Source organism: Geotrypetes seraphini, chromosome 12, assembly GCF_902459505.1.
Source record: "Geotrypetes seraphini chromosome 12, aGeoSer1.1, whole genome shotgun sequence".
NCBI classification, from domain to species: Eukaryota; Metazoa; Chordata; class Amphibia; order Gymnophiona; family Dermophiidae; genus Geotrypetes; species Geotrypetes seraphini.
In genome coordinates, this window is record NC_047095.1 from 42,812,614 (window position 1) to 42,827,339 (window position 14,726).

At 41.8% G+C, this 14,726-nt stretch overlaps 1 protein-coding gene across 6 annotated transcripts in view; it reads right to left on the reverse strand.

Annotated features, from left to right (window-relative positions):
• The window catches only part of SRSF11 (serine and arginine rich splicing factor 11), a 204,450-nt gene that overhangs the window by 9,014 nt on the left and 180,710 nt on the right, over positions 1 to 14,726 (reverse strand). For 3 of the 6 annotated variants that reach the window (XM_033916649.1, XM_033916647.1, XM_033916648.1), the window contains exon 10: positions 9,792 to 9,905. In XM_033916649.1, the coding sequence (XP_033772540.1) occupies positions 9,792 to 9,905 (114 nt within the window). The remainder of the gene's footprint in view (positions 1 to 9,791; positions 9,906 to 14,726) is intronic. The other 3 variants (XM_033916652.1, XM_033916650.1, XM_033916651.1) reach the window with 1 other exon arrangement.

Genomic DNA, 14,726 nt, shown 5'->3' on the forward strand with positions numbered 1-14,726 from the left:
CTGGTTACCCATAACCAAATGCTGTGTCTTTAAGAGCTTGATGGTAGCATACAAATCCTTACACAACATGGTGCCAGCTACACATCAGCCAAGCTTCCTCAATACGTGACATACAGACCATAACAACTTAAGAATTGCCGCTGCTGGGTCAGACCAGTGGTCCAATGTGCCCAGCAGTCCACTCACGCGGTGGCCCTCTGGTCAAAGACCAGCGTCCTAACTGAAACTAGCCCTATCTGCGTACGTTCCGGTTCAGCATGAAATTGTCTAACTTTGTCTTAAATCCCTGGAGGGTGTTTTCCCCTATGACTGACTCTGAAAAAGCATTCCAGTTTTCTACCACTCTCTGGGTGAAGAACTTCTTTACGGAATCTATTCCCTTTAAATTTTAGAGTGCCCTCTCGTTCTCTCTACCTTGGAGAGGGTGAACAACCTGTCTTTATCTACTAAGTCTATTCCCTTCATTATCTTGAATGTTTCGATCATGTCCCCTCTGTCTTCTCTTTTCAAGGGAGAAGAGGCCCAGTTTCTCCAATCTCTCACTGTACGGCAACTCCTCCAGCCCCTTAACCATTTTAGTTGCTCTTCTCTGGCCCTTTTGAGTAGTACCGTGTCCTTCTTCATGTATGGCGACTAGTACTGGATGCAGTACTCCAGGTTAGGGCGCACCATGGCCCGGTACAGCGGCATGATAACCTTCTCCGATCTGTTTGTGATCCCCTGCTTTATCATTCCTAGCATTCTGTTCGCCCTTTTCACCACACATTGAGTGGACGGCTTCATCGATTTGTCGATCATAACTCCCAAGTCTCTTTCCTGGGAAGTCTCTCCAAGTACCGCCCCAGACATCCTGTATTTGTGCATGAGATTTTTGTTACCTACTTTACACTTATCCACGTGGAACCTCATCTGCCATGTCGATGTCCATTCCTTGAGCATGATTATGTCACGTTGCAGATCTTTGCAATCCCCTGTGTCTTCACTACTCTGAATAACTTCGTATTGTCCGCAAATTTAATCACTTCACTTGTCGTACCAATATCCAGATCGTTTATAAAGATGTTGAAGAGCTCTTCCAGTCTGAATATTGTCCAGTTACCCCCACTGCTCCCGGAAGGAAATATGCCTCCTAACTCCCCCGGTCGTGTCCTTCAACTACAGACCAACAGACATCTTGCCAAGCTATTGGAATCAACTACCCCCATAGATCAGTTCCCTTGAAAGACACCTAGTCTTCAGGAAAGCATATTTATAATCATTAGTATATTTTTGTACCATTCCAATATTTTTCTATGACATTAGTATAATATTCTTCCAATAAATAAGATTCATTCATACCTTATTCTTCCAATAAGATAGCAGTAGTAGAACTACAGGGGAAATATCAGATGCTATTCCGTAGATACAGAGTCTAGGATAATTACTATTGATTGTCAACATACCGTATTTTTCTCTCCATAAGATGCACTTTTTCCCCCCAAAGTGGGTCAAAAAGTGGGTGCGTATTATGGAGCGAATACAATTTTTTAAAACACCTCCACCTGCCTGGTACCTTTTTTTAAAATGCTCTCTCATGTAGATCCGTCAACTCCTGCTCCTCCGAAGAACCTTGGGAGCACAACAAAGATGCAGAGACCCAAGAAGACGGCGAGCAGTGCCTGATGAAAGGGAGAAAGCACCATTGCAGCAGCCTGTAGAGCTGCGGATATTCCCTCAGGTCCTGCTCTACAGAACCACCCGGGCGGGGGGGGGGGGGGGGGGGTTGACGAGCATGAGTTCTGCACTGCTTTTTTTCATACAGGCAAAACAGAATTCTAGAGTGCGCTTATGCTTCTCTCTGGGATATATTTCACTGGCATGTGCTCCCAGCTGGAATCATCGCCGTGCACCACACAAGCGTCTCCTCTTGCCCACATGGCCGTTGAGCCCTCAATCTTCTCCTTTACGGCGACTGCTCAGTTATAACACAGTGGGGGATTGGATGGGGCACCTGGTAATTGCGACTCCTGGAATAGCTGAGGCCGGATCACTAAGGTGCAGGGGGCAGGTTGGGCCCCTATTTGGGCAGCACAGTGGCTTCGGGCTGTTTATGGAAACCTAAGCAACAGCCGCTTCCTTCTGCATAAGCCCAGGGATGTCAGGCTTAGGGTTCGGGGTAACATGGAGCATAATGATGGCTATTACTGAATACTATATATATATTTTTGTGTATAGGCCGCAGGGAATGGAGCAGGCTTCTATCAAATATCCGTCAGCAGAATAATTTATGGATTAAAAAAAAATTATTGAAACATCATTTTTTTGGCACACGAAGAAGGTATTGTATTTGAATTTGGTCGCTCTGTTTTCCTTTTACTGTTTGTAACTGTTTGTCGCAGGGATGGGGGAGCAGGGTGCAGAGCCTGGCATATATTAGTAAACAATGCTACCATGGAGGATCTGGATTTCAGCTTTGTACTTAAGACCCTAAATCTGTCTTCCAGATCCTCACTTCCCATATTTTCCTATGCTCCTCTCCTGCACCATCTAAAATCTTATCTAGGTGACTTGTGTGTTTTTGTACCTGGCAAGCAAGTGACCAGACGATCCTTATTGTCCACCAGCCACCCAGCTATCTACATGCCTAATGATCGACTTCACCAACTACAACAGCAGTCCTAACCCTTCTCTCTTGGGCAAAAGCCCCTGGAGACACATCCATGGTGCAAGAGGATATAAAGTTAAAGTGAGATTTATTTATTTTTAAAATTTATATACCATCTATACCTTATGAACATACATAAAAATAAAACAAAACAAGAAAGCAGTATTTTCATAACATGTTCCACAGATTAGCCTATTACCTGAACAAGATAAAATTACCTTAAAAAATGCAAATACAAAAAGTTGCATTTTCAACAATTTCTTAAATTTTAACCTAGTTGTGCAAAAAAAACACAGTTGCCCCACTAGTGCATTCCATAATTTGACACCGTCATGCTGTGGTCAATGTGTCAAATAACATAACATTTTCTGATCTCAAACATCTACTCGGGCAGTATATAACCAATAATTGTTTAAAATACAATGGAACTGGCAGTCTAGTTTGAAGTGGGAGACCAGGTACACAGGGGCCAAACTGAGAGTAGATTTGAAACAGAGAAGCAAATTTGAACAATACTCCTGGAGGCAAGAGTATTGTTCAAATTTGCTTGTCTCTGTTTCAAATCCACTCTCGGTTTGGCCCCTCTGTACCTGGTCTCCCACTTCAAACTAGATTGCTCCACCAGGCCTACACGCAGAATACGCATGTTCAGCCACCCTACAATAAAAACCTACCAATACAAAAGATTCCTCGACAGAACGCTGGCCTTCCAAGCAAGCCTACAGAACGACTGGCTAAGCAGCACCATCATGCACTCCTCATCCTACCTCAACTTCAGAAACTAATCAAAACCAACCTGTTCAACCGATTCTTGACCAGGAATGCCTAAAGTCTTCATTGCTTTACCACACTGTATGACCTACCCTTCTTTGTAAATCTCTTCGACCTACTTCCTTTTGACCAAATCTCCCAAAGCCTTCACTACTTACCCCACACTGTACGACCTGCTCCCTATTGCAAACCGTCCCTACAATGTTACCTTCTCTATACAAACAGTCATGCACTCAAAGCCTTCTTGTTTCTGTTTTTTCGCTGTATGTTCCAGCTCTTCTATTTGCACTGCACTGAATTGTACTCAAAAGCTTCATTGTTTTTTTCGCTGTATGTCCAGCTCTTCTTTATTGTAAACCGCCTCGAACTAACTTGGCTTTGGCGGTATATAAACAATAAATTATTATTATTATTATAAAGAGTCTAATAAACAACAGAGATCATTTATATTGGACTCTATGCATCACCAGTAGCTAATGCAATTTTTTAAGCACAGGTTTATTGTTTATCTAAAGCTTCTACACCGCTATTAATGACTAAGAAGTGTTACATACTCATTTCTTGCTACCCCCACAACCAACCAAGCTGCCACATTTTGAACTAACTGCAATGCCTGAAACCTCGTCTTAGTTATTCCGAGGTAAAAAGAGATTATATCCTTACCTTGATAATATCTTTTCCAGTAGATAGGTATGTCATTCTAGACAAGCAGGTTATCGCTCCATGGCCACAAGCCATATGCAGAATAAATCCACTTTGGATCCCCTTACTTCACCCGGAACCCTACTGACACATGTAGTTAGTACCCAAGCAAACAAGAGCGCCATCGAAATAATGTAAGTAAGGAAACATGAGAAACTTCCCAAACAAATCAACTGTTCTGCTCAACTGTAGTAACATGTAAACAAATCCATGAACAAGTAACAGCCAACAAAGGTATCAAAAGGAACTCAGGTAGTTCCCCTGTAGACGCTATAACACATATTAAACAGGAATTCTTCCGGGCCCAAAGGGCTGACTAGCATCCAAGATACAACTTGGAGAAGAACAAACATAAATGAGACTGTAAGCGGGTTGCAAGATGGATAGGGCGAGTGTTCAGAATTGACACACCCATCTACTGGAAAAGATATTATCAAGGTAAGGACAATCTTTTTCTGGTTCAATAGGTGTCATTCTGGACAAGTGGGATGTACAAAAGCAGTCCTAGAAAACTACAGCGGGTTGACTACACCAGCCTGCAACAAGGAGGAACCAAAAGAAGAGTCCTTTCTTGCTGCCAAGTCCACCCTGTAAAACTTTGTGAATGTGTGTAGAGTGGACCAAGTCACAGCTGTACAAATCTCAGCTGGAGAGACTTCCTCTCTTCCTAGTTTTGGCCCATGACAAAGCTATACTCCTCGTCAAATGCGCCTCACTTAGTTGAGTGAATTAGCACAACCAGACGGTTATTGGTGACCTCTAGATATTGAAGAAGCACGCTTCACATGTCCAACTTCTTCAAAATATAATCCTGTTTCTTAGAACCTGTAGACTGGAAGACAGGCAAGCAAACAAACTACCTTCAGCAGAAAAGAAGGAACACCAGGGAGACACCAGTCTCCGAGATTCTAAGGAAAGACTCTCTACAAGAAAGAGCCTGGAGCTCCGAGACTCGAGCGACGCTGAGGTATACAGCTACCAGAAAAAACAACTTTAGCGTCAGGTCCAAGAGGGACGCTTCTTCCAGGGGCTCAAAAGGATCTTTAGTGAGGCATAACGGAACCATTTTAAGGTCCCAAGAAGTGAACAGTGGCTTGACTGGTGTCCTGTTACAGAAGCACCCTTCAGAAATCTGGCAATGTCTGGATGAGATGACAGCATAGGTCTGTGGTCCCAAGCTCTGAAACAAGAGAGCCCTGCAACTTGGACTCAAAGAGAAGCAATGGTGAGACCCTTGTCAAGGCCTACTTGGAGAAAATCTAACATTGCCAAAGTTGGAGCTGAAAATGGCTCCACACGTTCTTGAATGCATCAATGCTAGAAAGTCTTCTATGGTGTAATGCAAACAGATACTGTAGTTGTCTTTTTTTGACTTAAGGGTAACAATGACCACTTCTGAATACCCTTTGTGCTCTAACACTTCGCGCTCAAGAGCCATGCTTGTAAGAGCAAAACGATCCGGATCCTCCATGCACATTAGACCCTGTGAAAGGATGTCTGGATGCACCTGCAACCAGAGGCCTTGGCCTGTTCGAAGACACAGTGTATCACGGCATGTGAGGTCAATCTGGAGACACCAGAATGACCTTTCCCTGATGAGGTGAAAAGCCATTGATAGATGTGGCCTAATATGGACTAGGGAGGAAAGATATACAGCGGGATGCTGAAGCCACAGCTGGACTAGAGCGTCTAGACCAGGGGTGTCCAACCTTTTGGTGTCCTTGGGCCCACATTGGTTGAAAAAAATGTTTCTGGGGCCGCACAAATGCATAAACGCTGCATCAAGACAGAGGAGGGAGCCGGCAAGACAGTAAACACCCGGGGGCAGCAGAGGAAAACTCTTCATCGCCCTTGACCGGGGCCGCACAGAATACTTCACGGGGCCGCATGCGGCCCTCGGGCCACAGGTTGGACATCTCTGGTCTAGACCTTCACTTCTGGGCTCAAATCTTCGATGAAGAACCTGTCTGCATTCTTGCTCTTCACCGTTGCCATGAGGTCGAAACATGGACAACCCCAGTGCTGAACAATGGCCTGAAATGTTGCTGCTGACAGAGTCCACTCACCTGGGTCCAAGGTTTGCTGAGGAAGTTGGCATGTATAATGTCCACTCCCACATGTGCTGCCAATAGCTCTAGGAAAGACGCTCCACCCAATTTAAGTTTATTTAAAATTTGATATCCAGCTTATTAAGTATCTAAGCAGCGTACATTATAAAAATTTAAAATAAAAATATGATGTCAAGTACAGACTCACAGACTAAGACATACAGTGAAAAAGCATGTAGGCTTCCAAACATAAAGATGCACTCTTGGTGCCGCCCTTGCGATTGACATATGCCACTGACATAGCATTGTCGGATGCTGCAAATTCATCAGAGCCAATCGAATAGCATGACGTTCTAACCTGCTGATCTACCACGTAGTCTGAGAGGACGACCAATACCCCTGAATCTGACAACAGTTACAATGAGCTCCCCAGCCTAGAAGATTGGCATCTGTTGTAATGACCACCCAGGAAGCAATCTGATGAGGCATGCCCCCTGAGAAGGATTGAGGATGGAGCCACAAATCCATGCTAACTCTAGCCTCCAGCGTAGACTTCTGTAAGGTGTCCGTCTGTAGAGACTAGCGAGAGCGTAACACGTGCTGTAGAGGACGCATGTGGGCTCTCACCCAAGGCACCACATCTAATGTGGCGACCAGGGACCCCAGGACCTGAAGATAGTCCCATGCTAACAGAGCTGGCTTGTCCAGGAGTCAAGAAATCTGAAAGCGCAGGCCAGAAGTGTTTCGATGGAGACTCCCAGGTATTCCAGGAATTGAGTCAGCATCAAATTACTTTTCCAGTAATTTGCAATCCAACCCAGATCCTCTAGAACTCTGATCACGTGATCCACAATGCACCTTCAGACAACAAGGGAGCTCAAAACAGCTAGTTGTCCAGGTAGGGATGCACTGGCAGTTCCATCTTGCATAGGTGAGCTGCTACCACAATCATCACCTTGGTGAATGTGTGAGGAACTATCAGATGGTGCTGAAAATTGGTAATGATTTTCCAGGACGTGAAATCTAAGAAACTTACTGTGGTATGGGCATATAGGGACATGCAATTAGGCCTCCATCTGATCGGGCTAGAAACTCTCCTGGGTTCACTGCTGCTATTACTGATCGAACCGTCTCCAAGTGAAAGTGTGGAAATCCGAGTGCTGCATTCATGTAAGGTGCAGAACGGGTCTCCAATTGTTGAAGCCTTTTCTTTGGCTCGATAAAATAAGAACATAAGAATTGCTGCTGTTGGGTCAGACCAATGGTCCATCGTGCCCAGCAGTCCACTCACGCGGCGGCCCTAAGGTCAAAGACCAGTGCTCTATTTGAGTCTAGAATTACCTGCTTACGAATCCGAGTGTTTGGGCGGCACGGGCTCTAAGGCATGAATATCAAGCAACCTTCTCACAGTGGCTTGCACAGTGACCACCTTTTCCAGACGCCCTGCAAGTAAGTCCATAAACAAATCCGTTAGAGGCCAGGCAAATTCCAGCTCGAAGCCGGACTGAATAATGTCAAGAACCTAGTGGTCAGACGAAATCTTAACCCATGCCTGCAGAAACACCACCACCACTTACACATAGAGGAATCTTCCTTGGCCTGGCGTCATTGCTATTTCTTGGAGGATGGAGCTGCATGAGAGGCAGAGGCCTGGTTATGCCTGGATAATGAAAACCTCTGCCTGTAGCCCTGGGAAAATCTGTATGATGCGGATTGTGGAATATTAGTGAGCACCTGGAACCACAAAAATTAGAGCACCCTGAGCCTCTAAAGGTTTTGGATCTACTATCAGGCAGGGTCTTAGGGCAACAGTCCACCATGAGATCATCCAGGCCTTTACCAAATAATAGCTGCCCTTAAAAGGAAGATTGTCAAGAGTTGCTTGGAGGTGAAATCATCAGCCCATTGTCTTATCCAGAGCATTCTATGAGCAGAAAATGAATAAGCTGATGCCTTACCCAAAACACATATAATGTCATACAGAGTGTCAGCTACATAAGCCATACCAGATAAAAGAAGCTGAGGGGGAGGTTCATCTCCCTCACTCTCCAAAGTGTGCAGTCTGGACAGACAAGCGCTTGTGACAAAGGATGCCAAGGCAGGTTTGACTCACAAAGCCACTGCCTCGAAAGTCTTCTGAGAATTACATCCACTCGGTGGTCCTGCATATCCTTGAGCACCACTTCGTCATCAAACTGAATAAAATAAAGGGAAGAGCAGAACAGAAACACTCCTTCAGGCTTGTGTGCAGAAGGGAAAAACTGCAGGTAGCAGTAGAGCTCCGATGAAATAAGAGAATCACAGAAAAAATATGGAGTGGATTCCTTCTGCATATAGCTTGTGGCCATGGGGGGATAACCCACGTGTCCAGAAAGACACACCTATTGGCACTGGAAAGGGAACTGCAGTAGTCCAACCTAGAAACAACTATCTCCTGTATCACAGTTTGAAAATCACAAGGAATTAGCACTGGTTTGAAGCAAAGCAACAAATGGAGTTGACCACAACAAGACTGAGTGGTTTTATCAATCTGACATTTTGCAGTTAAACCAGAATCTAATCTAACCCCCAATACAGTCATTTTCTTCCATACTGGAAACTTAACACCCAATACAGTCATGAAATCTGGCTATAACTCTTCTTTACTTCACCCCACAAACAACACTTTTATTTTTTGCACATTCAAACTTAAACCAACAACATCCATCCAATCCACAATATTTCTCATACAGAATTCTAAAAAATCATTAAAGTCAGACCCCCATGTACTAACTGGGGTGGGGGGGGGGGGTGGAATGTCATCTGCATATTGCCTCTAGTAAACATTTAATGATTCAAACACTGCTCCAACCTCTCCTACCCTGCGGAACCTCTCCTACCTATAGTGCGCCTTTGGGTTCAAATCCCTTGGGTCCCTTTGGTTATAGACCACTGCATGAACCATTAGGCTACTTCTCTGACCTATTATTGGTTCCTTGTTCCTTCATCCTGGTGTTCTTAACAAGGCAAGACAAAAAGCAAAGCTACAGAATGCCTTTGTTAATGCCTTTTTTTATTTTGGTCCACACACCTTCCACCTTTACTTAGCTACTTAAGATTAATTGTCCTGCCTAAACAGTAACCAATTCTTTTAGAATCACTTTATCTGTAGTAGCCTATCAATATATCAGACAGATATAATTTTCCTTTCTCTGTGGTGTTTCAATGCTGTTTAGTCATATTAGAAGCAGCAAACTAGATTTATTACATGTAGTACCTCATATCAGATCACTAAGACTGGTTCTAAAGGAAAAAAAAATTGCAACTAAATTATAAAGAGAGAAAAAGTGCATTAATGCAGTTAATTTGCTCCACAAATTTTATCTAATTTTATTTTATTTAATTTTTTCCTTTTTCCCTTTCCTTATGTGTCCTCCTTATTTGTTTCCTTAACTTTTATATAAATTGTAATTCTTATCCATCTCCTCCCTTACGTTTCTAGTCTTATCAAATTTGTTAATAATCTTGTTAGTCTTATTTATTGTATTATCCCCCTTACATTGTAATTTTATTAACATGTACATCGCTTAGAATTTAGATTAAGCGATTCATCAAATTATTATTAAACTTGAAACTATTATACAGACCTTTTAGGAGATGGTGAGCGTGAGATTTTTCTTTTAGGTGATCTTGCTTTCTTAGGTGACCGTGTTCCACTCCTGCTTCTTCTGCGGCGTCGGTCTCTACAAGATATCAAAAGCCTATCAATTTTAAACAATGTTCACAATTCTTGCTTTTAGATCATGCAAAAGGCTGAAAATTTAAAAATATGTCAAATCCTAAATCACGAACAGAGTAAACTACAAAGAACTGTTATCAAATTCCCACAAACCCCCCCCCAACCAACTATAAATGGGAACAAGCTAAATTTGTGTGTATAATATTGAAATAAGACCTCAGAGTGTCAAATAGAACTTTGAATAATAACATAGTAAATGGAGGTAGATAATGACCTGAATGATCCACCCTGTCTGCCCAATAATTACCCTGTCTTTGATATTACTGGGTCATAGACCGTAGAAGTCCGCCCGGTAATGTCCTTAAGATTCCAACTGCTGGACCTAACGTCAAAGCTCACTCCAGCCTATCTGAACCCTCTCATCATTTGTGGGATACAGACCTTAAAAGTCTGCCCTGCACCATCCTCATGTTTGAAATTACTGGAGTTCCCATCGAAGCCCTACTCAGCCCATTCTAAACTGAATTGCCATATAAGGGACACAAACTATGCAAGTCTGCCCAGAACCAGCCCTGGTTCTTCAATTTATATAATTCATTTTCTAATTAGAGATTCACTGTGTTCATCCCATGTTTTTTTTAATTCCATTACTGTTTTCATCTTCATCACCTCCTTTGGGAGGGTATTCCAGGTATCAACCATCCTCTCTGTGAAAAATAATTTCCAAACGTTACTCCTAAGTCTACCACCCCGCAATACAAATTTATGCCCTCTAGTTTTAACTTTTTCTCTTCTCTGGAAACGATTTGGTTCTATATTAATACATTTCAAGTATTTAAATGTCTGTATCGTATCATCCCTATCCCTCCTCTAGGATATATGAGGTTTTCCAGCCTTCTCATACATCTTTTGATGCAAACCCCCTACCATTTTTGTCAACTTCCTCTGAACCGCTTCAAGTCTTCTTATATCCTTAGTAATAATTTAATAACAATAATTTTATTTTTGTATACCGCCGTACCACATAGTTCTAGGCGGTTCACAGACAGTAAAAAATTATACAATCAGTAATTAGAATACAATTGACTAAAAATGTGTTAAAATCAAACTAAAATAAACAAACTATAAAAACAATGTACTATTTACCAATCAGGATTCTAAAACATCAATTTACAAATTTATCAAACAAATCAGTTTTAGCAGCTTCCTAAAGGACATATATGATTGAGCCTGAGAAATAATGGTACATAACCATAAGTTCATTTTACCTCCCTGAAAACCGAGTAATTTATCAAAAAATTTCTTCCATCGGCAAAATTTAATAGTTGGATGAAGAAATAGATAATGCCCTCGAGTAATTCTATTAGGTCTATATCGTTCAAAGCATGAGGACAGGTAAATAGGCGCCATACCAAACAAGACTTTAAAAAACCAAATTTAAACAATACTCTAGCCTCAAAAGGCAGCCAGTGCAACTGTTAATAAGATGGAATAACATGGCCATACTTTTTCAGACTGAAAATCAGACGGACTGCCGTGTTCTGGATAAGTCTTATTCTTTTTTGAAGCTTTTTATGAGATCCCAAATATATTATATTGCAATAATCCAGAACAGATAAAGTGGAGGATTGTACTAATAACCTAAATGATACACTGTAAAAAAAATTTTTTTATCGTTCGAAGTTTCCACAAAATTGTGAAACATTTTTTTATCAATATATTTGTGTGATCATCCAAAGTTAAGTGGCGGTCCAATATAAATCCTAAGATTTTAATAGAGGTAGAAATTAAGAAAATTTGACCATTCAGTTGTAGTTCCTTTTCTTTTATATTATCAAAAGGACTAGCCAAAATGAATTTGGATTTTTCTGAATTAAGTTTGAGTTTGGCCCTCGTTGTCCATTGCTCAATATGAATTAGTAAAGAAGAAATTTGTTTTTTATCTCCACTGAAAAAGATGTAAGTGGAAGCACTATAGTAACATCATCTGCATAGATGAAGAACTTAACTCTCAAACTGCAGCAATGTTCCCAGTGGGACTAAATAAATGTTAAAGTGGGCGATAGTGGAGACCCTTGTGGCACCACACAGGAATTATTCCAGAAAGAATAGCTTTCTTCACTAAACACTTGATAACATCTATTTCTTAAGAAACCCTCAAACCAGTTCCAAACTTTACCTGAGATATCAATTGAGTCTAAACAGTCCAATAAAATCTTATGATCAACTAGATCAAAAGCACTGCTTAGATCCAGCTGAAGGATCAATGCACTTGAGCCTACACTAAATAATCCATGAAGATAGTCAAATATAGCCTCCAAAACTTAACACAATACTCCAAGTGAGGCCTCACTAATGACTTGTACAGGAGCATCAACATATCCCTTCTTCTGCTGGTTACTCTTCTCTTTATACAACCTAGCATCCTTCTGGCTACATCCGCCGCCATGTTAAACAGTTTCATCATTCCATGGATGAGGAGAGGGACCATGGAATATATATATATGAGCCTCTCACCTCCCAGCACAAATGGCTCCCTTGGATTTCTTTCCCCCAAATGCATCACTCTGCACTTCTTCACATTTAATTTTAGTTGCCAAACATTAGACCATTCTTCCAACTTTTGTACCCCTCCGGGGTGTCCACTCTGTTACAAATCTTTGTATTATCCACAAAAAAGCAAACCTTATTTTCTAACCCTTTGGCAATGCCGCACAAACATATTGTACAAAATCGGCCCCAGCACTGATCCTTGAGGCAGTCCACTACTCATTGTGGGCATCCTAAGCAAGGGAGAATGTAAAGAAAGGGCTGCTCCTTTTGTTTGTCAACCCTCCAAGTCACAGCACAGTCCAAGTCTCAAAAGCAGCTATAGTTTAGATTAAATACACTACACTTCTCCCCCCGAATTCGCGGTTTCAACACTCACGGTTTCACTTATTTGCGATTTTTGGCATGCTGGCTCCTCCCCCCAAATACATCATCCATTAGTAAAGTACAGTACCGATAAAAATTTTGTCCCTTACCAGCTTTCACACAGAAAACACTGCTTCCCAGCTTCAGATGTGCTTAAACAAAAGTATGCAGTGATTTCGCCAAACTGCAATTAAAAAACCCCTCCAAATACCCCAAAACACTAAATAAATAAAAAGTGTGGCAAGCTCTTGTGTGCTCTTCCGCCTTGGGCCCTTTTCGATGAAAATAAAGTGCGCAGACAGAAGCAGCGCTGCAGCTAGTTTTGCACTTATAAAGCGGGGGGAGCAAAGGGTCATCTATTACGTCCTGTGAGGAAAATATAATGCAGTAATAGTAATAATGCCAATTCTGAAGAAGGAAGGCTGCGGCTGCCTAGAATTGCGAAAGAGCGCATGCACAGTCTCCGCCCTGGAATTTTCCCTGCTTCTCTTCTGAGCGGACTTTTCTTTGTGCTTTACTAGCAAGAAGACGATGATTTTTCCATTGCCTCCCTGCCTTCGGGAAGAAAGAAGCTGTATTTTTGTTATTCGCGATTTCAATACTATTAATGGTGGTTGTTACAAAAAACCGCAAACAACATATAAAAAGTTATTCGCGGTTTTTCCGTATGTGCGGGTCTGTTCTGCCCCTAACCACCGCAAATATGGAGGGAGGAGTGTATCACATGTGTAGTGAAACAAAAATAAATCACCGGACAACAAATTTTTCCAAATGTTTTGCTTCCTTAAAACAAAGTGGCGATTATGATAGACCCTTCAAAATAAACAAATATAATTTCTCACGGACTACATCATGTAGGAATTTTGAGAAACAACGGTTATCTTTAATTGACTATAACATGTTTTAATGTACAAAGTTTCTGATACGCCGTGATAGTTCGCCGTGGCTAAAAGTGTTTTCCTGATTTCGATTGTAACTTGGTGTCAGCCAGCATTGATGGATTCCAGTTGCCCTGATATATTTTTTTCCATAGTGGCAATGTCCTGGTGAAACCTTTTGCCATGTTTGTCACTGACTGCACCAAGATTTGCAGGGAAGAAGTCCAAGTGTGAAACAAAAGCACTTCTAGAGCCTTTATAGTGCTTCATTGCAGTTGGTACCCAAGAATAAGGACGAAGAGGAGAGGTCTATAGGGTAGAAACTCCCTTATCCCCCAGCCCCAATTTACCTTCAACCTACCTGCTTCTACTCTGTCTTCCATCACCCAGTCCCATATATATATATATATATATATATATATATACACACACACACACATGATACCCCAACTACTTTGACACACAGCTCCTGATTGGATAAGGCCCGACTTAGTGCAGGAAGAGGCAATCTGAGCATAGAGTGAGTGATTTCCTGCACTCGCCGGCGCTCTGGCTGCTCTCTCCTGCCTCTACCGCTGCCCTCTCCAGTCTCCCCCATGAAAAACAGTATTTGCGGTTTTCAAGATTCATCGGGGGAGTACTGTACTGCAACATTGTTTATTTGGCTGGTATTAAGAAAAATCTTTCCAGAGAATTATTCAACACTGCTGTCAGACTTATTTTTGGTTTGATCATGTTACTCATTTCTACTAAGAGTTGCATTGGCAGCCAGTTGAGGCATGGGTCATTTTTAAGTTAGGCTGTATCGATTATAGAGTGGTAGCTGGTGAAGCCCTTCTTATATGATCGATTTATTTTGCCTTGTTGACTTTTCCATTGGTGAAAGAGATATCATGATCACATTTCTCTCAGGCTGCAATTTGGGATAAGGATTTCAAATCTTTGCTATTTTCTTCAGTTTCTTACTTTCATTTTAGAAAACAGTTAAATGCTTATTTATTTCAAAAAATTTTGGGGATCTTAATTTTTCTTCATCATTTGTTTGCATC